Consider the following 24,113-nt stretch of genomic DNA (forward strand, 5'->3'; position numbering starts at 1 on the left):
AAGCAACATTAGAAAAAAAAAACAAAAACAAAAGCAAAACACCATGATAATTTTAATGGTTAAAAGCTAAAGATTATTATTACAGCATCCTGCTTTCGGTACAAGTTTTCAAAATTAACTTTCTTTTTTTAAAAATAAACTTTCCCCTTTTTTTAGCAAAAATTAAGACCCCTAAGTCCCAGACTTGTTATATGAGGTATAACACTGATAAAATACAGTGCAGAAATTCTTTTAAAAATTTCAAATTACCTACTTTCAGTGACTAATTTTCTTAAAATTCGCTTTCATAATTCCAAATACACTCTGATCCATAGATTCTCAATATACTGAAGGTACTAGAAAATATAAATCTATTACTAATTAAAATGATCATTGGGATTCCTAAATTTCAGAACATTTCCTTTCAAAATTATAGCTTACTGTATGTAAAAAAAGGGGGGGGGGTTAAATTTATTGTATTTAAAAAGGCACTGAAAACATTCCAAATTAAGAAGGCTAAACTTTAGTTTCTTCTTACAAAACCAGAAATGGACAGGTAAGAACACAGTATCAGCACAGGAATGGGTTAGAGTGGCTGTTCCTGCCATAGCCCAGGGGCATGGAGAACTCAGAAGTCACACCTTCCTTTAAATAGGGTCTAAGATTCCAGTGGGAATGTTTACTCCCTTTGCACCCCCCCCCCCCCCCCCGACAACTGCCGCGCTGTGGTCATTTGCCACCACGCAGTGCTGACCTCGCAGAGCAGGGCCAGGCTTTGCCATGTAAGCCTAAACCAGGTCCCGCGTGGACGTGCTGGAGCTCCCAGGTCTGGGAGGGGTGGTGCCAGGACCTGGCTCACCTGCAAGCTGTGCTCTGCAGGGTACGGCCCAGTCTTCCCATAACGTTGTATACTCACTTATGCTCATTTACTGCATCACCTCCTGGTTTAAACCTAGAGTTAACCCACAATCCTGAGCAACTGCTTGCTTTTTTTTCGCTTGTATGATTTTGGCTCAAGACTAGAAGTCTCTTGATTTTTTTCAAATTCAGGTCACACTGTCTGGGATACTCAAAGCCAGTTCCCAGAAATGTTCACAACTGTTTGTATAATGCAGTCTTCCCCACTAATAGATTTTTGAGAATCAGTCTTTTTCTTCCCCTAACAGGACCAGACTAAAGAACTTCTTAAGAAGTTAACTTTTATTGTGTCCCTACTGAAACAAGATTCAAAATCACAGCTCACAAAAAAATCATACAATTCCCAACAGACCACTTCATGAAGCAATAAGATCCGTATGTTTAAGACTGAGATAGGAAAGAAATGTTTATATGCTTGACTGGACCTCTTCTCCCTCTTTTTCGTGCTGGAAAAAACATGAGGGAAAAAAGGATTGCCAAAGGCTAGAGAGCTAAAACAAAATTCATCTTTATTCCAAACAAGCTCTACATGTAGACTTCACAATTTTTGACAAACCCCTTATTTCAAAACTGGTGGAAGCCCCCTCTCCTTCTCCCAGGTCATCAAGTCACATCAGTCCTCCCAGTTGGCCTCTCCATCCCCTCTCGCTGCTGACCTCACACCCCACGCACACTTGGTTGCATCTGCAATTACATGGCTGTCCCTGACAAATCTTCTTTGTAAAACACTGCATTATGTATACCACACTCTGCACAAAATGTCAGTGGTTCACTCTTCTTTTTAAGGCAAAATCTTATTTACATATTTTGAAGGAGAATTCTACCCTTGAATAAGGATATCTAATTCATTATATATGGAGGCCAGGAAGATGAGCGAAGAACTGAGTAGGTACAAGACCATGGGCCACAGTCAGGCTTATGGCAATTTAAGTGTATGCCACCTAAAGCCATTCAAATTCAAGTTAACTTATTTTATACAGATAAATAAGATTATAAATTTTCTAATTATTACAAAGAAATCTATGCAGCTCTTTAGTGCTAGGCCCAATTATTTTCACACTTCGGGCATTTATAGAAGTACCAAGATTGTATTTTCAAGACTTTCATCATAAGCCCAATTTTGTCATCTGTAAATGGTTAAAAACAGTACTTACCTTATAAGGCTATTGTGAGGAATAAATGAAACAGTGAATGTAAAGTGCCTAACCTATGCCTGCATATGGTAAATACTTACAGATACCTTTTCTGAAACAATTATATACTAATTGACTCTATTGTAGCCCCTAGTAAGCTCCAATCAATTGTAAACTTCTTCACATTTTCAACTGCTTCACTTAGTATTTCCTCTACACGAAGAAGTAGCAGAGTTTGTGAACCCTATCTCCTAAATACAAACTTATATGAGATCTGTAGCTCACCGTAAGTGCCTTAGTTCAGTCCCTCATCAGTTTTTGCCAGGATCATTATATGGTCTGTGTTAAATATTTAGTTACTGTAATTCATTTTGAAAGATGAACAGACCTCACCAGATCAGGAGAGGAGAGTGACAGAAACAGGGAGGCATGGGGCTTGCATTCTAAGCAGAGAGAAAGCAATACACAGAGGTGTGGGCCTCCAAGAATCAACCCATTTGAGAAGTGTAGGACTGTTAGCAAGAACAAACCCTGAGTGCCTAGACAAGAAGGAAGGACCAGTCCGGGCTGGGTCCTGGACGTCTGCATTAGCCACAGAAAGATTTTTTAGAGCAAGGTGGAAGGATTATGCCTTTATTTTAGAATAACCACTCACTCGGTGCAATGGCAGAAGGAAGCACAAAGGTAACAGCTAAGGACTCTACCCATGGGGAGCCAAAAACCTTGTTATGGGAGTCAAAGTACATACATACACAAGTACTAAATAAGCCAGTAAAATGGAAAATTTAAATTATGGAGAGAAGTGTAAGATTACAGCTATTAGGAATGAATGCGTCATAGATGAATTAAGAAAGACCAAAGTAAGAAATGGGTCACAAGGTGGTCCTGAAGGATGTGCAGGATATAAACAGGCAGAGAAGAGAGGATGACACTCCAGGTGGGATAAACTGTTTAAACTATTTTGAATCAAATCCCAGCTGAGCATGGTAATAATTAGGCACTCATCCTGTTTTGGGCAAATCTACAGGGACAGAGAAATAGAAGGCAGCCAGCATTACAATAGTATTCCTGGAACTTGATAAACATAAAGCTGGCCAACAATATTATGGAAAATAGTGAAGGGCAACTAAAAAGAAAATCCTGAAAGACAAATAAGCACTCTAGATGACCTTGTATTTTAAAAGCCCTACAAAACCTTCCCCTTAGCTTAAGCCACGGGGCTGCTTTAAAAGCAGAGATGGAATCTCTTCATTCATGGGCCAAAGTTCAAACTCTTAGTTCTACTGAAGACACTGGAAAGGGCGGCTGCTGTGCAGCTTTACTGCTCCCTTAGACCAGAGGTCTGTAAAAGAGCAGGGCCCACACAAACCACAGCTTAGGCCCTAGACCTGTTACTACAGACAAGTCAGACTCCTTCAGCAGCAAACTGGTTCTCTGCAGCTCAGGGTGAGGTTGGTGACCACTCCTTAACTGCAGCATCACCTTTCTCGCTCCTTTGGTATTTCTTTCTCCCTCAACTTGTTCTTTCTGCAGTCCTTCCCAATTCATTGATATGACAAAGGAAACAGATGCACACAACTAAAGCTACTAATTGGGAATCCTGCATGGAGTCTTAGGCCTGTTACAGCATTAATTCACTTGATCCTTACAGCAACCCTCTGAGGTACGTGTGTCCTTATCCTCATTCTGTAGATGAGTAACTGAGGCACAGAGGGTAAATAGTGGGACCAGTCACACAACCAGGAGGCATACAGTTGGGATTTAAACTCAGGCAATCTGGATCCAGAGTGTAAATACTTAACCAAATACAATTCTGCTTCTCATGCTGAAATGCTACTTTGTTCTTCTAACATTCCTAGTTCTTACTAAAGATTGTAAGGTAGAATGTAAACATATTGTTGCTATTAATTATGGTGTACTCTGAACCCAGGCCAGTAAGAAATCACACAGTTGCTAGCAACTGAAACAGTGGTTGGGCAGTTCGCATGCTTCAACTCAGAAAGATGCTTTAGAACCAAGAATCTTCCTTTACTAGGACAATTAGCACTTTTTTCAAAAGACTTATTAGCCCCATGTCATTCCAAGTCAGGAGATCGGGATTTGAGTTCTGGCCTGTCACTTACTAGCTGAGTAATCTATTTACAGGAAAAATCATATAACCTTAATGGATTTTCGGTTTTTAAAAAATATAGGAAATATTAAAATATTAAGAATATTTATCACATTATAGGAAGACTGTGGGTCAAATTATATGTAAAAGTGCTTTACAAAATGATACAAAACACATTTTATTTTATTATTAAGGTATAATTAACTCTTAATTAGGTAGGATAGGTTTCAGAAACAGGGAAAAACACCTATGCCCTTCTCCATTCCTATCAGTTTTTAGGCCAGAAGCAGATGAGGTACCTGGGATAAATACCAAGAGAAGATGATTCAAAGCATCATGAGAAGTTTATATAAAAGCAGTTCTGTTTCTGGCAAGAAGTACTGCACAATCTAGGATCAAACAGTTGTTGATGTATCTCAGGGCAGCTTAAGACATATGTAAATGGAATAGTTGGTGCAAAAAACTACAAATAAGGGAAATTTATAAATAAATCTAAGTCTTGTATTTCCCAACCTTGAGACTTCTCAGATAACCTAAGAGATCACATAAAAACTTAATTACGGATGTCATGCGAAGCTGGGCCTGGGCCCTCAACAGTACGCACCTGTGCTTACAGTAGGCGGCAAAAAACAGGCGTTTCAAGAGATCAACCTTAAAATGTATTTCTTCGTATCTAAAAGTGTGTGTGTGTGTGTATGCACTTTATATATCCCTTCTCTATAAAACTTATTTGGTCAATGATCCCATGTTAATAATTTATTTCAGTTAATGGTTAACTAAAACAGTATCTCACTATACAGACTAGATACATTCCTGCAATCATTTTTTGGCCAACAAATATTTTCCTATTTTCTAGTTTTCCTAGCTCCTAAGAGCATCCCAGAATCACTCTCATTTCATATTTTCCAGTTATCCTGATTACAACACAAAGAAGGCAAAACAGGTAGGTGGTGAAAAGGGGAGAAATGTCTTGATCCCCAACTTGAAAATAGCAGGTTCACAAATCCACCATGTACATGTATCTCAACCAAGAAATAAGGAACAATGCTTGTATTTCTGGAAAAGATCCGTATGAATGTTCTTGGGACCATATGCTAAATTTATTTCACCATTTTCCCCAATTCAGTAAGGACAAATTTCTCTGTGGTGAATCATCTGAATTAACAACATTCCAGTAAGTTATTTTCTTGACTAGCCTGCCACTCTCAGAAGCACCAAGTGCTGCCATGTTGACTGGGCACCTATTCTACATCAGCTGCTCTGCGCACACATCTTCATTTGATCTCCACATCAGCCCTGAAAGGGCGCTATCACAATCTCTGCTTTCCAGACGAGGAAAGGATGAGGGACGTTGAGGAACAGGTCCCAGGGATATTTCTACTAAACAACAGAGCTGGGATTTGAATTCAGGTTAGCCTGATTATAAAGCTCTCTCTCTCTTCATCCCCAAGTAATCTTAATAAATTATCTTCAATCCTCATATCTCAACCTGAACTTTAAAATCCTTAGTTTCTAGGTTTTCTCAAGAGTCCTCAGAGAGCTACCGCATGTAGGAAACACAATGTAAACACCATGTTTATGACTATATACTATTATAGATACTATCGAAATGTATATGCAGCCCCAAACTTCAAATCTAATGACATAAAATAATTCTGAAAATCAGCAATATATAAAGTCCAATCTTTTAGGCATGAAAAGTCTTACATTGATATTTTCTAACTGCAGTAGATGTACTGTATAATATGACTTCACATCTTCTGACAAAAACTTCACACTGAATCCTGTTTCTTTAAACAGCATCTCTCGATCATCTTTTGTTGGCCAGTACTGTGCACATTTAACCTAAATTTAAGAATATGTAGATATTAGTTCCTAGACATTATGAAACCCTAAAAAGCTGGGAAAGGAAGACAAACCACACACATACACATGCTATATTTTTTTCAAGTACCCAAATCTATGAACAATTGCACTATATCTGATGCTCAATGTATTTTAGTAAGATTGACATTTTATAAAAGGTTTGTAAAATGTTCCTATAACTTATAGTAAAAAAAAAAAGCCATAAACAGATATGTTCATAAAAGTGAATTTGTCATTTCTAAAGCATGATAACCTATATTTTAACATCATACTGGCATTCACTTTACATTTCTAAAATTATCAACCTCTTGTAAGAATCTTTTCTTCAAACAGTATTGAAAAGGCTTCATTTTACAAGAATTTCCTACAAATACCCATGAATCTGCTACCAAATACTATTTATCTAGAAATAACATTGTATATTCACTTACTAAAATTAAGTCAGGGAAATAAATCAGAAGATAAGCCCCCTCTGGGGTGCCTGGGTGGCTCAGTCAGTTAAGCATCTGACTTCGTCAATCAGAGAAAGACAAGCATCATATGATCTCACTGATATGACGAATTTGAGAAACAAGACAGAGGATCATAGGGGGAGGGAGGGAAAAATGAAACAAGATGAAACCAGAGAGGGAGAAAAACCATGAGACTCTTAATCTCACGAAAAAAACTTGAGGGTTGCTGGAGTGGAGGGGGGTGGGAGGGATGGGGTGGCTGGGTGATGGACATTGGGGAGGGTATGTGCTATGGTGGGCGCTGTGAACTGTGTAAGACTGATGAATCACAGACCTGTACCCCTGAAACAAATAATGCATTATATATTAACAAAATTTAATTAGGAGGAAAAAAAAAAGCATCTGACTTTGGCTTGGGTCATGATCTCAGGGTCCTGGGATCGAGCCCCGTGTTGGGCTCCCCACTCAGCGGATTTTCGGTTTTTAAAAAATATAGGAAATACTGAAATATTTAGAATATTTACTCTATCACATTACAGGACTGTGCCTGGGGAGCCTGCTTATCTCTCTCCCTATGCCCCTCCCCCTGCTTATGTGCGCACGCACTCTCTAATAAACAACATCTTTAAAAAAAGAAGAAGAAAAGCCCTCTTTATCTAGAGTTGGTACATTTTGGCAGAACTACTAATATGGAATTCCTATTTGTGACAATAAAAGGATCTTCCCAAAAGCCAAATTATGAGACCAACAGACTGTGGCAAGGTGAAATAAAGAGCCACTTCATTAGGAAAAAAAACACTACAAAAATATCCTTATAAAATATGGTCATTTCTTTTTTTCCAAATCACAAACAGCTACAAATCACAAACAGTAACACCTCCAAACAAATAATTCCTATGAGCTGATACTTCCAAAGGTGCTAAAAGACACTTTAAATATGATACAATAAGTGAAAGAGTATAAAGGAGAATGAGAACAACTCAGAAATGAGGTGATAGGAGACAGAAAAAAATTAGGAATCAAAGAACACACCATTTCAGAAATGAAGACTAAACTAAAAGGAACAGAGGCATGAATAAACACAGCAGATAATAAAAGAAATGGAGTGACAATAGGATTTAAGAGAAAGTGACAAATATAAAAATAAGCAAAGAAAATCTAACGTGAATAGGATCCAAAGAACACTAAAGCATGCAAACAGTAAATATTAACAAGTATAATCAATACATTCTTCTTTAAAAAATCATAAATTGAAAGAGCATACTATGCATCTAGAAAAACTGACCCAGAATGACCAACACTAAGACATATTTTGGTAAAATTAATGGGATTTGAAGAAAAAAAAAGCCTTTGGGTAACCTAGATAAAAAGAACACATGACTTGCAAAGGAAATAAAATCAGATGTCCAATTGACTTTGTCAGTAATCTCTAAAGCCAAAGGGAAATGGAGTAATGTATTTAAGTTGCTCAAAGAAAAGCAAATGTGAGCCAAGATTTTATATCCTGTCAAAGTGACTTTTAAGCATTAAGACAGCAGATTAAACTCTCATCGACAGGTAAGAAATCAGGAACTATAATGCCCATGAGTCCCTTCCTTAGGATGCACTACAGAATGAGATATCTACAGAACTGGAGAGACATCAATAAGACCGACAATGTAAATTAAATATATATTTACATGTAGAACTAAGATTTTACAAGGGATATAAGAGAAAGACTGTAGTTATGTTATATACTCTGACAATGTAGGTAAAGTACAACTTAAAAACAGAAAGAGATGGGAAAAACATAAAAAATTTAAAACTTTTTCAGTAATTATTTTGGTGATGGAGTTGATACTCTTATTATGAGTCATTCTGGTGTATAACATGGGACAAAGTAAATGAGTCATTGTAAGATATTCTTTATCCATTGTGTCTTTGAAAAGCAGGATTCATGGTATGGAAAAAGAAGCCAACAGATATAAGGTAGAATGCATTAAGCCAACCCCCTCAGTTCTAAATTTAAATTGGAAGTATCAGTATGAATCCTTGAAATGTGTTATCTAACACAAACACATTTTTTCCTTAGCTCTGTTCACCAAAAAGCTCTAAAAACAATGATCAACCCAGCATCAGTAAATATCCCTAATTTTTTTTTTAAAGATTTGATGTATCTGTCAGAGAGAGAGAGAGAGAACATGCACAAGCAGGGAGAGTGGCAGGCAGAGGGAGAAGCAGGCTCCCCACTGAGCAAGGAGCCCAATGCAGGACTCAATCCCAGGACCCTGGGATCATGACCTGAGCCAAAGGCAGACGCTTAACCAACTGAGCCACTCAGGCGTCCCAACATCCCTATTTTTATTGTCATGTTGAAATATCACTGCCCAATAAAAGAAACCAAGGTTCCTTAGAGAAATGACTAATTCTATGAAGAAGAGGTTAAGTAGTCATCCCAGATAGTAAGAAAATTATTAAAGACTCTTTGGTTTTATCTCTTGGATTTCTGACTCAGAGCCCAACTTGAAGAGATTCCTGCTAGCCAACAGAGGAATAATTCAACTACTAAGACGGATAATAACTGCAATGGAGTGAAGTACATCAAAGATGTTTAAATCTATGAATTCAGGGGAGTCTGGGTGGCTCAGTCGTTAAGCGTCTGCCTTCAGCTCAGGTCATGATCCCAGGGTCCTGGGATTGAGCCCTGCATCAGACTCCCTGCTCAGTGGGAAGCCTGCTTCTCCCCCTCTCCCACTCCCCGCTTGTGTTCCCTCTCTTGCTGTCTCTCTGTCAAATAAATAAATAAAATCTGAAAAAAAAAAAAATCTATGAGTTCATAATAATCGATCCCCTCCTGCCCCTGCCCCCACACCAAAAAAACCTAACTGGTCACCTGCTGAAGACACTAGGGAATTAACTATTTTGTAAACTCCTTTTCCTATATAAAAGTGGTCAACTAACTAGAAGGGAAGTTTCTTTTCTTTTCTTTGTTTTTTTAAAGATTTACTTATTAGAGAGAGAAAGAGGGGAGGGGAGGCAGAGGGAAACTTAAGCAGAAACTTAAGCAGACTCCATGCTGAGTGCGGAGCCCAACGTGGGGCTTGATCTCACGACCCTGAGATCATGACATAAGCCTAAACCAAGAGTCAGGCACTCCGAAAGTTTCTTTCTATAGAAGTATTCCAACAAAAATTTAAGAAGAAATGGTAAAATTGGAATATCACTATTTTGTAACCTGTAACTAATTAAGGAACTAAGCACTGACCAGCAATGGCTGCTAACGCCGCAAAAAGAAAGATAATCAGACATTATGGGCTTCTTCATAAACAAAACAGTATCACTCATGAAGTAATCTTCCCCAAAATAATTAAACCTGAATCTTTTTAAGCATCTAGATCCAACCACCATAAATATGATTTCTAATTTCTAGTAGCAGTCTTATCTTATTAATATACTAATTATGCTCCAAGAGGAGAGATGAAACTTATAAATCATCTACTTTGCAACGCTGCTCAAATTGTTCAAACAATGTCGTCATCATCACTTAATTTTTAAGTCACACTGGAAGCCATGAAAAAGCCACTGTAAATAATTATGCCAATATTGCTGGACATTCTGGTATGTGAATGCGACTCAGGATTAGAAAGAGAGTAGAATAATTTGCAGCACCATCGAAAGCCACCAAATATGAATTTAGAAAAAAGAATCAGGAATCCGAAGAAGATCTTAGGCTGGAAGAGACCTTACTGACAATACTTTCCAATTTGCTTCTCTGACAGAAAAGGATCTAAAGCTACAAAAGTTAAAAGACTTAACTAATTAGCACTGTGTTTAGACTGTACCTCAAGTTTTATATATTTATACATTCCCAAACTTACTGTCTCGTGACCTAAGAGCCAATAAAAATTCATATAGGTTAACAAAAACCTGTCACTTTAATCCTTTCTAAACTTTTCAAGATTTTGATAATAATTATAAAAATTCTAATAAAGCCTAGGGATTCCAAAGATCTATGTCACCACTGGTCAATATTTGTCTCATTACATTTACATTCTGGAAGGTAGTGGTGTACAACTATTACTTAAATACTTAAGGCAAGAAAGGAAAAGGATATACTACTTCTGGTCAGAAATACCCTGACTACTAGCCTTTAGCAATTCAAGGCCAAAACCAGTAAATGAATGAATATCCCAAAGGAAGTATGAAAACATTCATAAGCTAATGATACAGGCAGTACACTAAGTTGTAAATATTAAGTATTACTCACCGATTCCTTCTCCACAACTCGGTTTAGCATGACAACTGCTTTGGTTTTTTGCTGCCAAACCATGAGCCAGAAATGGCAACCTGTATTAGGAAGTGGGCCCTGTAAGAACAGAGAAGAAAAAGGAGGTAAGAGAAAGGAGATGGAACAAGGTTCAAGGAAAATTCCCTCAAGTATGCTTCCGGTTTAAGAACAATGTATTGAATCATAATAAGTAAATCATGACTTTAAATCCACTTGAGTTAAAAAAATAGGTCTGTACTCGTTGCTTATAAATGATCAAAACTGACTTTTATTGACTTAGGCAGAAAAGGAATCTTTCAGGCTATCAGATGACTTTCAGAGTTGAGGGCTGGAAAGCCAGGCTTCAGTGGGAACCAATGTAAAGGCAAGATTCTGCTCAAAGGAGTCAGCCTGGCACAGTGCTCCTGACGCTGGTACTACTCTCACCTTGCTTTGCTGGCATCGCCAGTGCTAAGGTGGCTACAGCCATCACGCATAACCTTTAAACAAACCGGAGTCAAAACCATGGGCAGGGATAACTGACTGGTCATGTTCCAGCTGCAAAGGAAATCTCTGTCCCTTTCAGCTTCCACAGCAGGAAGAGAGGCCCTGCCTGCCATGGATCCATGGCAGTCCTACAAAAGAGGAAATCGGTGCCGTCACTGACCAACCAACCACCCCAAGTAAATTAGAACAAGATTTCCAGAAAAAGCGGAAATTTCAAAGTGTCTGAACCACTAAGAAGCTGTTAATCTACAAAAACCACAGCATGTGCGACCTCAACAGAGGACTTAAAAGGGGCAATCGTGCATATTACAGTACTGCCATGGGGGAAGAAAAAATCAAATCCAGTTATCTTCACATTTTGCTTGGCGGTAGCACAGGGCAGAAAAAAGGGCAAATAGGAGATGAAAAGGCCATGGTCAAATTATAACTAATGTTAAAGGTGAAAACGAATGAGGCTCTGCTGCAGCTAACGCAAGTCAGCAAGCATTTTCCTCAGAGGACAGAGGGAGAGGCAGCTTCAGGGGCTGGAGGCCAGGTCTCCTGAACTTCAGCTTCCCATGTCAAACAAGGTGATTCACATGGTTTGAGGCTGAAAGCATCTTTTGGGCAATTGTATTCCCTGGTTTGTAGCAGATGTTCTATTAATATTATTTAAATTAATAAACTCTAAGCTTCTAAGTTATAAAAAGGCCAGAAATCGACTTAGAATCCTAAGTAATGACAACCAAATGTTTGAAGATACTGTTCTACTCACTTAATGTATATTATCTATTACTTGATCTACTTCTAAAACAAAACAAAGTGAGAAAATCCCCAGTAAAACGAAAGCCTTTTCTTTCATCTGAAAAAATGGATCTATCAATTCACCAGAAGTCACTCAGCGTGTATACATATGGAAACACAAAACACATTCTGTCAGTGGTTCTAAGGTGGTTGGTGGGGAGGGTATCTCTCAGCTCTTCCACCTACAAGCAACATTAACAAATGTTTTTCCCCCCGAAATGGAGATTTATAGCAAGGACTGATATATTTTTTAAAAAATTCAGAGGAAAAAGGTGACAAAAAGAAGCAACAAAGGACAATTAGAACAGCTAAGGTTTATAAACATTCAGCATCTCTAGTTTTCTCTGTCCTGTAAAATATTCTCAGCCTTCAAAGAGTTTACTAAGAGGCAAGGAGAAGTCCTTGTCCTACTAACTGAAACATATCAAGTGCCACAAGAGTAAGAGGTGAACCATCAGATCTTCGAGAGTAGAAAGGATGCTACAGCACAGCTTTAAAAATGAGGAGGGCACTGATACAGGAAGGCGTTGTAGAAGGACAGGGAGCAAGTCAGGGCCCATTCCAAGCATAAGACAAGGCACATGCAAGTATAGGGTACATCTGGGAGGGACAAAGAAATCAATGAGGGCAAAGTAGAGGTAAATATGCAGTAGGAAATCACACTGTATAGTGTGTGGAGGGTCTTGAATACAGGAAATAGTCACCAAACTTTTTAAGAAGTAAAGCAATATCATCAGATTTGTATGTTAAAAAATAATTCTGAAGGCATTGCTAAAGATGAATTAGGAAGGGAGGGACTGGTAGCAAGGGAACAAAAAGCAACTGCATTAGGATTCGGTAGATGATGAGCATAGCTTTAACCCAGGTGAGAAAAACAGGAAGGAAGCTGGCTTGGTTTAAAAAAAAAAAAAAAAAAGTTAGATGTAGAAAATACAGAATTTGCAATGTAAATGAGTCATCTGGGTAAAAATATCCAGTTAAGACCTGGAAAATATAGGGGGAAAATTCAGGAAAGAATAAAAAGCTAAAGACAGCCTTCTGAGTCCTCTAGCTCTAAATGCAGGGACCTCTGTCAGGACACACAGAGCAGTCCAATAGGGACAGGACACTTAAACACAATTAGTAGGCAATTTCTTTATCATTATGGGATTTACAATATTTTATGAGAGGATTATTATTACTTCTATTACTACTACTAATAAAAAGCAGTAACAAATGCCACAACGAATAATCCATGGAGGGCTTACCACAGTACCAGGAACTGTAAGAGTTTCACTCAGCACTGTTTCACAGATAATATAGGTATACATCTATAATATAAATATATATATATATAGGCTTGGGGAGTTAGGCAGCTTGTCCAAGGTCACACAGCAATCTTATGGTTGTAGAGCTGAATGATTAATAAGAGCATGACCCATGGAGCCAATGGGCTTCAAATTCTGGCTTCAACTCACTTGTTGTATGGGCTTGGTAAAGTTTAATGTACCTGGTCTTTAGCTAATTCCTCGTGCATTAAACCAGGGTGATGACAGTGTTTACCAGAGAGTTATCCTGAGCCTTAAATTATACAAGACACATAAAGTACAGAATAAGGTTACAAAACTGCTAGCTGTTATTAATTTTATTTCCTACTATGATGTAAAGTTCATAACAACAGGGTTTTGCTTAATGTCTATTTAATTTTTAAAAAAATTTTAAGAGGGGGGAGGGGCAGTTGGAGAGGGAAAGAGAGAGAATCTCAAGCAGATTCCACACTCAGCATGGAGCCCGACGTGGAGCTGGAGCTTACAACCCTGAGATCATGACCTGAGCTGAAATCAAGAGTAGGATGCTTAACCGACTGAGCTACTCAGGTGCCCCACTGTCTGTTTTATTTAAACAATGCCTACCACAGAGTAGGTACTCAATAAATCTTTGTCAGATGAATGAATACCCAATGAAGTAGTTGGACCAGGATTTGGGCACAGATGCTGTGAATCCAGTGTCTACATTCTCTTAAGATATAAAGGTTGAACATATGGTTCCAGAGAATTGAAGTCTCGAGTATAGACTGAAAAAGGGGAAATAACTCCTAAACCAGAATCCTGAGAAGTACCTACAAAATTTAGAATTATGAACAAGACTGGGAAAAAAGAAGAGAGCGAGGAAGAAAGGAGTGTGATAAGGGATCTAGGGTAATTATTTTCTCTATTTTTGAACATTATAGATTTTTAAGATAAAAAGTAAATTAAAATTCTAAAAATGAGTTTATTAAAGATGTCCTGAGGGCAACCCTGTTGGGACCCCTCTCACTCGAGAGCTTTTTCTGTATCCTCACTTAATAAACTTCTATCGCTTTACTCACACACACACAAAAATAAATAAATAAGTCATGAACACTCCTAAGAAAAGCTCCAAATATTACAAAAAGGCAGAAAACAACAAATTAAAGTCTAATTATTCCTAATTCTTAGAAATAACCAATATTAATGGTATAGGTGTAATTTATTTAGCCAGTCCCTCACAGATTATTTCTGTCCTATTATTTCTGGTCCTGTGCTATTAAAATTAAGTTGCAACAAACACCCTCACATATATCTTTATGTCTGTACATATTTAACCACTGAGTAACTTTTAAATCTCTGCTATTTTCACTGGTGAAAAGTGATAACTGAACACTGGTTTAAAATTATATTCCCTAATGACTAGAAAAATTGAATATCTTTTCATAGGTGTATTGTATACCTTTATATTTTTCTTTAACTGTGAATTTATGTTCCTTGCCAGTTTTTTTTTTTTACATAGTTTCTCTTTTTCTTTTTTTAACATATAGCAGCTACTTTAAGTAAAATGAAGTAATTATTTTTCATTTCCTGTCAATTAGAAATAGTCTAATAGAAGATCTTTTTACTATATGAAACTGTTGTCTCTTTCAATAACAGGTTATTCTGATCCAAATTTTTAAAAAGCTCAAATATTATGAATATATAGCTTATCTTTTGAATTTCAAAATCATTAACTGGGGGATGTAACAGCACTGCTCATTAAGCCTCTGTCATTTGATAAAGGGCAGCTGGTGTGGATAAACCAAAATAATTTCTATTATCAAAGAATGAAAGAATAGTGCTGGGATATGGGTGTGGCCAATGTGCCAAGAAGCAGTCAGTCAGAATGCCACAAGGAACCCTCATGCTTTCTGGACTCCCAGCCTTACCACCCTCACTCTGAACAAAGGCCAGACATCACTGAAGCATGTTCATATCCTCTGAAAATACGTGCCAGAGAAGGGGGTCGAGAAGGGCCTTCAAAGGGCCTCTGGTTATGATACAGATTATGTGAAGAGAACCTAACAAAGCATTAACAAACATTTTGTATCAATGTAAAGGATGATAATTTGCCTTAAAAGAACTGGTATAAGCCATTTGTTAAAAAATTTTCCTTTTTAAAAATAACTTTAATTTCATATTCACATACAAACCTGCAAAACACTGAAATGTCTACATTTTAGTACATAACAACAGAAAAAACTGAAATGGCATTTCATTTCCAAAAGAAGTAAAGACATCCTTTTAGCTGTGTTTCAAAGCAGACCAACCACAATAACTGCACTGCAAAGCATCTGCTTGACATCACATCACTTGCCTGTGTTAAGATGTAACTCCTTTGCGCCTCTTCTATATCAACTAAACTGGCATTTATATAATCATTTTCAGCATTTTGCAGCTTAACACGACTGTGATCATCTGAAACAGAGAAGGATAAACCATAATTGTCATTTCAAACTTCTCATTTCTTTTTTTACTTTAATATTAATGTTCTAGGTATTTATAAAATGATAGAAGAAACAAAGAAAAATAAATTACCACCACAGAGAGTTGAGTCAAGTCCTGAATTATTCCCTTTTTCAAAGGAAGTATAAAAATGAAATCTTGTTGTTTGTTACTGTAGTATTGCAAATGCTTTTGTTTGTAGTAGGCTAGCTACCGTAACTAGAAAAATTGACCAAAGAGTAAAATATAGTAAAAGGAATAAGGCACCTACCGTCCTAAAAGTAAAAGGATCATTTAGAATCTTGGTGCCTAAGAACTGATAGGTCTATCTACAAAAAACCATGGTAACTACAGTTCATTTTCTTCATTCCTCAACTGACCTGCATTCAACTATATTTAAATAATTTTCAGTACTTATATTTAAATTAAGCTAAAAATTTTAAAATACAGATGGAATACTCTAATTCTTTTTCTTTCTTTTTTTTAAATATATTTTTAAGATTTTATTTATTTATTTGAGAGAGAGAGAGAATGAGAGAGAGAGAGAACACGAGAGGGGGGAGGGTCAGAGGGAGAAGCAGACTCCCCGCTGAGCAGGGAGCCCGATGTGGGACTCGATCCTGGGACTCCAGGATCATGACCTGAGCCGAAGGAAGTTGCTTAAGCAACTGAGCCACCCAGGAGCCCTCTTTTTTTTTTTTTTTAAGTAGGCTCCAACTCACAAACCCAAGATTAAGAGTCGCATGCTCTACTGACTGAACCAGCAGGCACCCTGGAATGTTCTAATTCTTTACAAGACAACTAAAAATGCTTCATTACTTAGATCGTGTTACAACAATATAAATATATCTAGTTTAAATATATTTCTTGCTTTTAAAAGTAAAAATATCACCATATGCAACAACATGGATGACCTACAGGGTATTATACCAATTGAAATAAGTCAGGCAAAAACAAACAAAGACCATATGACTTCACTTATATGTGGAATCTAAAAGAACAAAACAAATAAAAAACAGAAACAGACTCATAAACACAGAGAACAAAACCAGTGGTTGTCAGAGAGGAGGAGGGTGGGGAGATGAGCAAAATAGGTGAAGGGTATTAAGAGTTACAAACTTCCGGTTATAAGTCAGTCCCCTGGATGGAAAGTACAGCACAGGGAATACAGTCGATAATATATATTTTTTAAAGATTGTATTTATTTATTTGACACAGAGTGACACAGCGAGAGAGAGGGAACATAAGCAGGGGGAGTGGGAGAGGGAGAAGCAGGCTTCCTGCTGAGCAGGGAGCCCAATGTGGGGCTTGATCCCCTGACCCTGGGATCATGACCTGAGCCGAAGGCAGACGCTTAACCACTGAGCCACCCAGGCGCCCCTATAGTCAATAATATTGTAATAACTTTCTATGGTAACAGACGGTAATTACACTTATTGGGGTAATAAGCATTTCAGAATGTATATAAATGTTGAATCATTATACTGTACACCTGAAACTAATATAATACTGTAGGTCCACTATACATCAATTATAAAAACAGGCCTCAAAAATTAAGAAAATGTCATGAATCCTACTAAGAAAAACCAAAATACAACCAAAGCATTAAGATATGTAGAGTACCTATAAATCAATAAGAAATGACAGAGACCCCGTTTTTAAAAGTGAACAAGGACAATACACAAAAGACTATTCTCACTATTAATCAAAGAAATACAAATTAAAATGAAAAGATAACTTTTTTTTATTTAAAAATTTTTGGCAAAATTTTTTGTTTGTTTTTAGTTTTTTAAATGATAATGCCCAGTGCTGTCCAGGCCACGTCTAGCCCCTTAGTAAGCACTAGATGAAACTATAAGAGAACTTTTCAGATGCCTGGTTTAGAGTAACAGGTGTAAATCCTTTAAAATCCAAGGTTCCCATTTCTGTGAATGAAACCAATGCATATAGCCAGAGACAGACACAGGGATTAACAGTAACACACAAAAGGGGAAATAACACAAATTTCCAAAATGTCCAACAACAGTTAAATTACAGTATATATGAAAGACGTACTACTTTAATGGAGCCATTAAAAAACATGCTTTAGGGTTAAAAAATGTAAAAATCTCACAGATTTAGAATTTATGCTGATGTAAATATGTAGTCTACAAAACTTTACTTTATATCATTTTGATGGAAAAGGAGAAGTTTTCTCAGAGAGAGAAGGCATGTGCATAATAACAGAGTTAACACAGGCTTAGTATCCTAAATATACAACTGTCAGAAGAATGTAACTGAATTATAAACCAAACACGTCTGATGTTTAACTCTGGAGAATACATTCGATTTAAACTGCTCCCCTGAAGGAAATTTATACTAAATATCCTTTTTCTCTCCACTTTTAAACTTAAAAAACAAAACAAAAAACTGTTTACATTATCTCCATATGAAAGAAAATGTTAAATGGCTACAGTTTCACACATCAATTTATCTGAGATGTTTCTGCTGGACTGAACCCAAGACCTCTGTAAATATTACATGTCATTTGCCAACAGGAAAAACTACGATCTTGTTATAGTAAATCACTTATACTAGTGTTCTCGGAAAGATGATGTCAGCAAGCACTTTTTTTTTAAACAGTCACTTTTTTTTTTTAACAGCTTAATCACCCTTTAACTGTTAAATTGTGTGAGATGGTAAAAAGGTCAGCTATCCAATTAGCAAAACAAAGACCATATATCTTCTAGATAACACTGATATATCAGAATGTCCCCTTTTAGAATGCTACACCATCCCTAAAATTCGCATTCCACTAGAATATAATACCAAAGGAATGTATTTCCTCATGTTGTAATCACAGAAAGAACACAAACCCCAAAGGTTAATCATATCTATTGCACAAGTGAAAAAAGCAATTTGGCCAACAGAAGCAAGAATCCATAAAAACTGGGAAGGTTCCTCTCCAGGGCGCTGGGAATTGAGTTATCTTGCAGGTTGCCATCCAAAGTTCTGGAGGAAATAAGAAATAAACTCAGAGAAAGACCTTCAACAGTTTGTTTTTAAGAGTATTTGACACCCTGCCCTCAGGACCTTGAACTAGAATTCAGTTATTTTCCCTCTAGCTTTAAAATCTACACCAGCTGTCACTCCAATATGTTGAAAACACCGAATCACACGTAAAAGCACAAATACATTTCCTGGAGCCCTAAGGTCTGACCAAAGGGGAGCAGGGTGCTACCTAAAAGACACCCAGGGTCCTGCAGAGTTTGGCGCCAAATGGCGGCCCTGCTACCCTCTCACATTTATTATATATAGTCAACAAAAGCAAAGGAAGACTGAATTTTCTCAGAAAAAACTTTTTTTTTCAATGTTGCTAGCAGATTAAGACTAAAAAAGGAAGGTAATCCTTGGGAAAACTCTAGCAATTTAGAACTGGCTACAAATGTTGGTTGAACCTATATTTTCTCCTCAGGACTAATTAAAAATAAAACTCTGAAATTCACCTACATTATTAGAAATTTATTTTAATTCTTCTGCTTTATTAAGAATATTAATAAAAACTTCAAATCATAATTAACATTCTGATTCCGTAGGAAAAAAAAAGTAAGAGCGTTTCTAGTGTTAAGTAAAACATATCATGTTAAAACTATCTACAAAGATAGTAACTATACAGTACATTTCAGGAAGTGAAACTATCAAAGCCTTTTTATGAGAAATTGTGACTTTATGATTTATATTCTCTAGCAAAGATAACAGACAATGCCTCTTCTCCAATTAAGAATCACTTCATGTGTGGTTTACAATATCTACGAGAGTGGACACAGGTCCCCTCACAACCTGAGAGTCAGAATGTCCCCTTTCTCTGCCCTATTACTATTAGCCCAAAATCTGTGAAGTGTTCTTCCAAACCAAACTTCTGACTTTTGAATTAGTACAAAAAAACAAAAATAAAAACACCAGAAAGTTAAATGCTTTGTCCTCTCCCAGAGTTTATTCGGCCCAGAAACCTCTGAAATGAGATTATCAAATAGAAAGAGTCCTATAACCTGGAGGTTCTAAGTATTAAGCCCCAAAGCCCCCAGTGCTTTATCATCATTCTAAGTTCAGTATATGGTTATCTCCCTCTTTTCTATTTTTTAAAAAAATCCAGCAAAGGGAGAAAAATGAAGACAGTTCAAACTACATTGCATGAGATACAAAAAGCAATCACAGGAATTCTTTTTTTTTTTATTTTTTTTATTGTTATGTTAATCCCCATACATTACATCATTAGTTTTAGGCAATCACAGGAATTCTTAATTCTCAACATCTAATAACACCAAAAGCTGAACAATCAAGAATATATACATTTTAAATGGGGGGCACCATCTGTTCTTAATTCTTGTCTACAAGTGAATGAAGAAATGCAATATCCAATAGAATTGTAGCTTGTAAATTGGATAAAAATTGAGCAAACTTCTGATGAATATTCCCTTCACCTCCCACCCTCAAACAGTAGGTTTTCTGAGAAATGGTTTCATCTGTCAAGAAATGACGCTCTAGCTGTGGCCTGAGCTGACAGTACAGATTAGCTTCCTCTTTCAATGTCACAATAAGCCTTTTTTTTTTTTTTTTAACACCCCTACCCCCTTCACTGGTTCACCTTTTATCATTATTGTAAAAAGATCTCCTTTTCAAAAGTCTTCCAGGTCAAACAGGAAAAAGAATTCACACTCATCATAACCATCCTCCTAGGTTATACCAAGGCAGAGATAAAAAGTCATTATCATCAACTGGGGAAGGAGAAGACCAGCTCCATTAGTACAGCACTGAAAGACTTTCTCCTTCAATTCTCCTGTTCTCAACCAGAGGGAAACGGTACGTTTTCAAATACTGATGTCTATATTTATATGTTACCTCCCTGCAAGAATGCAAAGCATTTCATAGATATGCTGACCCTCTCTGACTCTACAAGTTAAATACCTGAGGCATAAATATTATTAATTTTCTCTCTTGAATCAAGCAATGAGCCAAAAGCAAAGCTAGAACTAAAATCCAAGTCACCATAAAAGCACTACCGTATTAATGAAGAAACACACACCTTAGTAAACACAGTATTAACATTTCAATTGTTTCTTCTGAAAATAAAACTCAATTTGATAACAGTTCCTTTATTAATGACATAACCAACTACGATCACTGTATAGAATTTAGTGGCCTAGGATGTCTGTTATGACACACCTTACTACATTTCTGCAACAATCCTTACAACCCTATGAAGTTGACATTATCATGTTCATTTCACTGACACTCAGGGAATCAAGTCATTACCAAACACACACTAGAGAAGCACAAGAGGAGATTCAAACTAGGTTTATACAACTTAAGAGACTACATATTTCCCACACTACATTGTCTCTGGTATGTCCAAGTTGGTTCCTTTACCATTCTTTCCACACACGCTAAATTCTTCCTGGCATCGCCCTTCACACTGTTCTTTACATCAAGGATGACTTCCATCTTCATCTCTGTCACACAAACTCACTTCCATGAAGATCCATACTATGACTTACCTGCTCTGAACAGCCTCTCTGAAGGAACCCCTACCATGAAGGTCCAGTCTTTACATTTAAATCCTTCAACAATTTTATATACAATTTTCATTCAACAAATATATTTTAGGAGCCAGGCAACAACGACATAAAAATAACATATAATTTATTTAAAGCTTTTTAAAAGAAAAAATTCTAGGGGTGCCTGGGTGGCTCAGTCAGTTGGGTGACTGACTCTTGATCTTGGCTCAGGAGTTCAAGCTCCGCAATGGGCTTAAAAAAATTTTTTTAATTAAAAATTACTTAAAAAAATAAAAATTAAAAAAAGGGAAAAATTCTATTAAGTAGTAATTCCTACTACCATCTTTATTGGACTATGTGTTGTGGGAAGAAAGCTGACCAACTGATGCCTGAGGAGGCCGAGTGAGATGAACAGGCTTCGCTACAAAGATGAAGAAGGAGCACACACACAAAAAGGAGTAAAAGGGAATGGTATATCATGAAAGACTGGCAAATTCAAAAAGGCTGAAGAGGTCCCAAAACATGTTGAGGCCAGACTCTTAAGAGCCTTGTGTGCCGTGCTCCAGGCACAGGCTACGTCGATGAAGCTCTTTAAAGGACTGAGAGAAGCACATTTGATTTCAAGAAAACAACCACCACCACTATGGAGGACAGATTGGAACAAAAGGAAGACAATTTAACACACTGATGCACTAACAGTTTAAAGATTTTATTTATTTATTTGACAGAGACACAGCGAGAGAGGGAACACAAGCAGGGGGAGTGGGAGAGGGAGAAGCAGGCTTCCCACGGAGCAGGGAGCCCAATGCGGGGCTCGATCCCAGGACCCTGGGACCATGACCTGAGCCGAAGGCAGACGCTTAACCACTGAGCTACCCAGGCGCCCCTGCACTAACAGTTTAATCAAAAGATGAGTACAGAACCAAACAGTGGCAGGAATGGAGACAGTTACAAAGAAGCATGTCCCAGGTACACACCATCACCAACTTGCTAACCAAGCAGGTGTTCTAGAAACATCCAGAAGGCTCAATCTTTTTCAAACAATAGGTTGACTATCTGTGACTTCAATCTCTTTCAATCCACCAAGATTTTAAGTTCCTAAACTTGATAGGACAATGTTAATTGATTAAATCTGGCTTCCACACATTTCCAAATTGAAAACAGATCTTTAATCTATCCCTAAGAGTCTCTGCAATGGAAAGAACACCTGGGAAGCATCCTTTTAAAATGTGTAAAATCAATTAATCCACTAATGTACTTTGGAACATGGACATCTTTCCTCTTTAATAGTTTGTATAAAATAAGACATACTAAATTTCAATTTATCAGGAAGCCCCTCACCATTTTCCTTGAAACTCAGAATCTCTGCTTTAAGGAGAGACAGAGCCTAAAACATGGGAGGGTAGAGGGAATTGGGGGTAAAGTACTTTCCTTACATCCAGAAGTCCATGGGACACCACAGAAACAAAGTAGACCAAATATTTACTAAATTCTTTCTATATTCGAGGACTGTTATAGACACTAAGGACCCATCCATACCCTTGTGGAGCTTACCTTCTCAGAAAGGGAGATAGCAATAAGCAAAACAACTAAGTAAATTATATTTTATACAGTAACACATGCTATGGGGGAGGGGGAAAGCAGAGTGAAGGGGAATAGTTGTGCTAGGGAGCAGGGCAGGTTGCAATTCTGCAGGGTGGGCCTCACTGAGACAGTGACATTTAAGCAAAGACTTGGAGGAGGTCAATCATATGACTATTTTGGTTAAGAGTGTTCCAAGCACAGAGTAAATACCTTAAGGTGGGTGTGTGCCTAAATGTCTGAGGGACACAAATAATGGAGCTTCAGCCCAGTGAACAAAGGGAAGCAGCCTGCAATTTAGGTTCAGAGAATCAAGAAAATCTGTACTGATTCATTAGTCTCACCTCGTAAATTCAACTCAGAGAAAGAGTTTGTACTTCCATCTTCTTAGTGTTTACTTGGAAGAGTGTCCTAAACAATTTAGGTTGGCAAGTGTCCAAGCATTGTTTATAAAATAAATTCCAGAAAATTTTCATATTCAAATAATTAAACTATGGTAGAATTTTGTTAGAATGACAAATCACTATTAAACCATTCTGAAATCAACATAGGAGATGAGATTATGTTAGCTGACTTGAAGAGTGACCTAATTCAGCAACAAGAAAGAAAGAGCTCAGACAGCTCCAGAACTTTTTAGTACAGATACCTGGAACTCTGGCACAGATGAAAGAAAACAGGTGAGGGAAGGCTAAGAGGCCTAAAGATGTAGATTCCAAAGTCTGTCCTGGCTCTACCAACCTATGTGACCACAGACAAAGCTGTGATTTATATAGAAGAGTAACCTGCTACTTGAGAAACATTTTTAGCGTCCAAGTTAGTGAGGCACTACACCCTGTGATAACAAGAGGTCACTAAGTCTCAGTTTTCTTGTAAGATGAAATGGCTAGACTGGACCAACCCTTCTTAATTATTTTTAATGAATGACCCTCACTTAATATCCTAAAAGTATTTAATACAAAACTCTTTGAAAAGTCCTATTTCATCTTAAAAATTTATAGGAACTCGGGGTGCCTGGGTGGCTCAGTCGTTAAGCGTCTGCCTTCGGCTCAGGTCATGATCCCAGGGTCCTGGGATCGAGCCCCACACTGGGCTCTCTGCTCAGCGGGAAGCCTGCTTCTCCCTCTCCCACTCTCCCTGCTTGTGTTCCCTCTTTTGCTGTCTCTCTCTCTAATAAATAAATAAAGTCTTCAAAAAAAAATTTATAGGAACTTAAAAATTCAACTTCATTGTGCGTCTGTATTTTAACATATAA

General features: G+C 37.3%; 1 protein-coding gene across 5 annotated transcripts in view; it reads right to left on the minus strand.

Moving 5' to 3' along the window:
• Positions 1–24,113, minus strand: part of PTPN2 (protein tyrosine phosphatase non-receptor type 2) — an 85,980-nt gene that overhangs the window by 22,316 nt on the left and 39,551 nt on the right. For 4 of the 5 annotated variants that reach the window (XM_036102772.2, XM_036102773.2, XM_036102771.2 and 1 more), the window contains 3 exons: positions 15,619–15,719; positions 10,705–10,803; positions 5,848–5,985 (listed from right to left, as the gene is read on the minus strand). In XM_036102772.2, coding sequence (XP_035958665.1) covers positions 5,848–5,985; positions 10,705–10,803; positions 15,619–15,719 — 338 coding nt within the window. The remainder of the gene's footprint in view (positions 1–5,847; positions 5,986–10,704; positions 10,804–15,618; positions 15,720–24,113) is intronic. The other variant, XM_078060648.1, reaches the window with a different exon arrangement.

The sequence above is a fragment of the Halichoerus grypus genome, chromosome 13, assembly GCF_964656455.1.
Source record: "Halichoerus grypus chromosome 13, mHalGry1.hap1.1, whole genome shotgun sequence".
NCBI classification, from domain to species: domain Eukaryota; kingdom Metazoa; phylum Chordata; class Mammalia; order Carnivora; family Phocidae; genus Halichoerus; species Halichoerus grypus.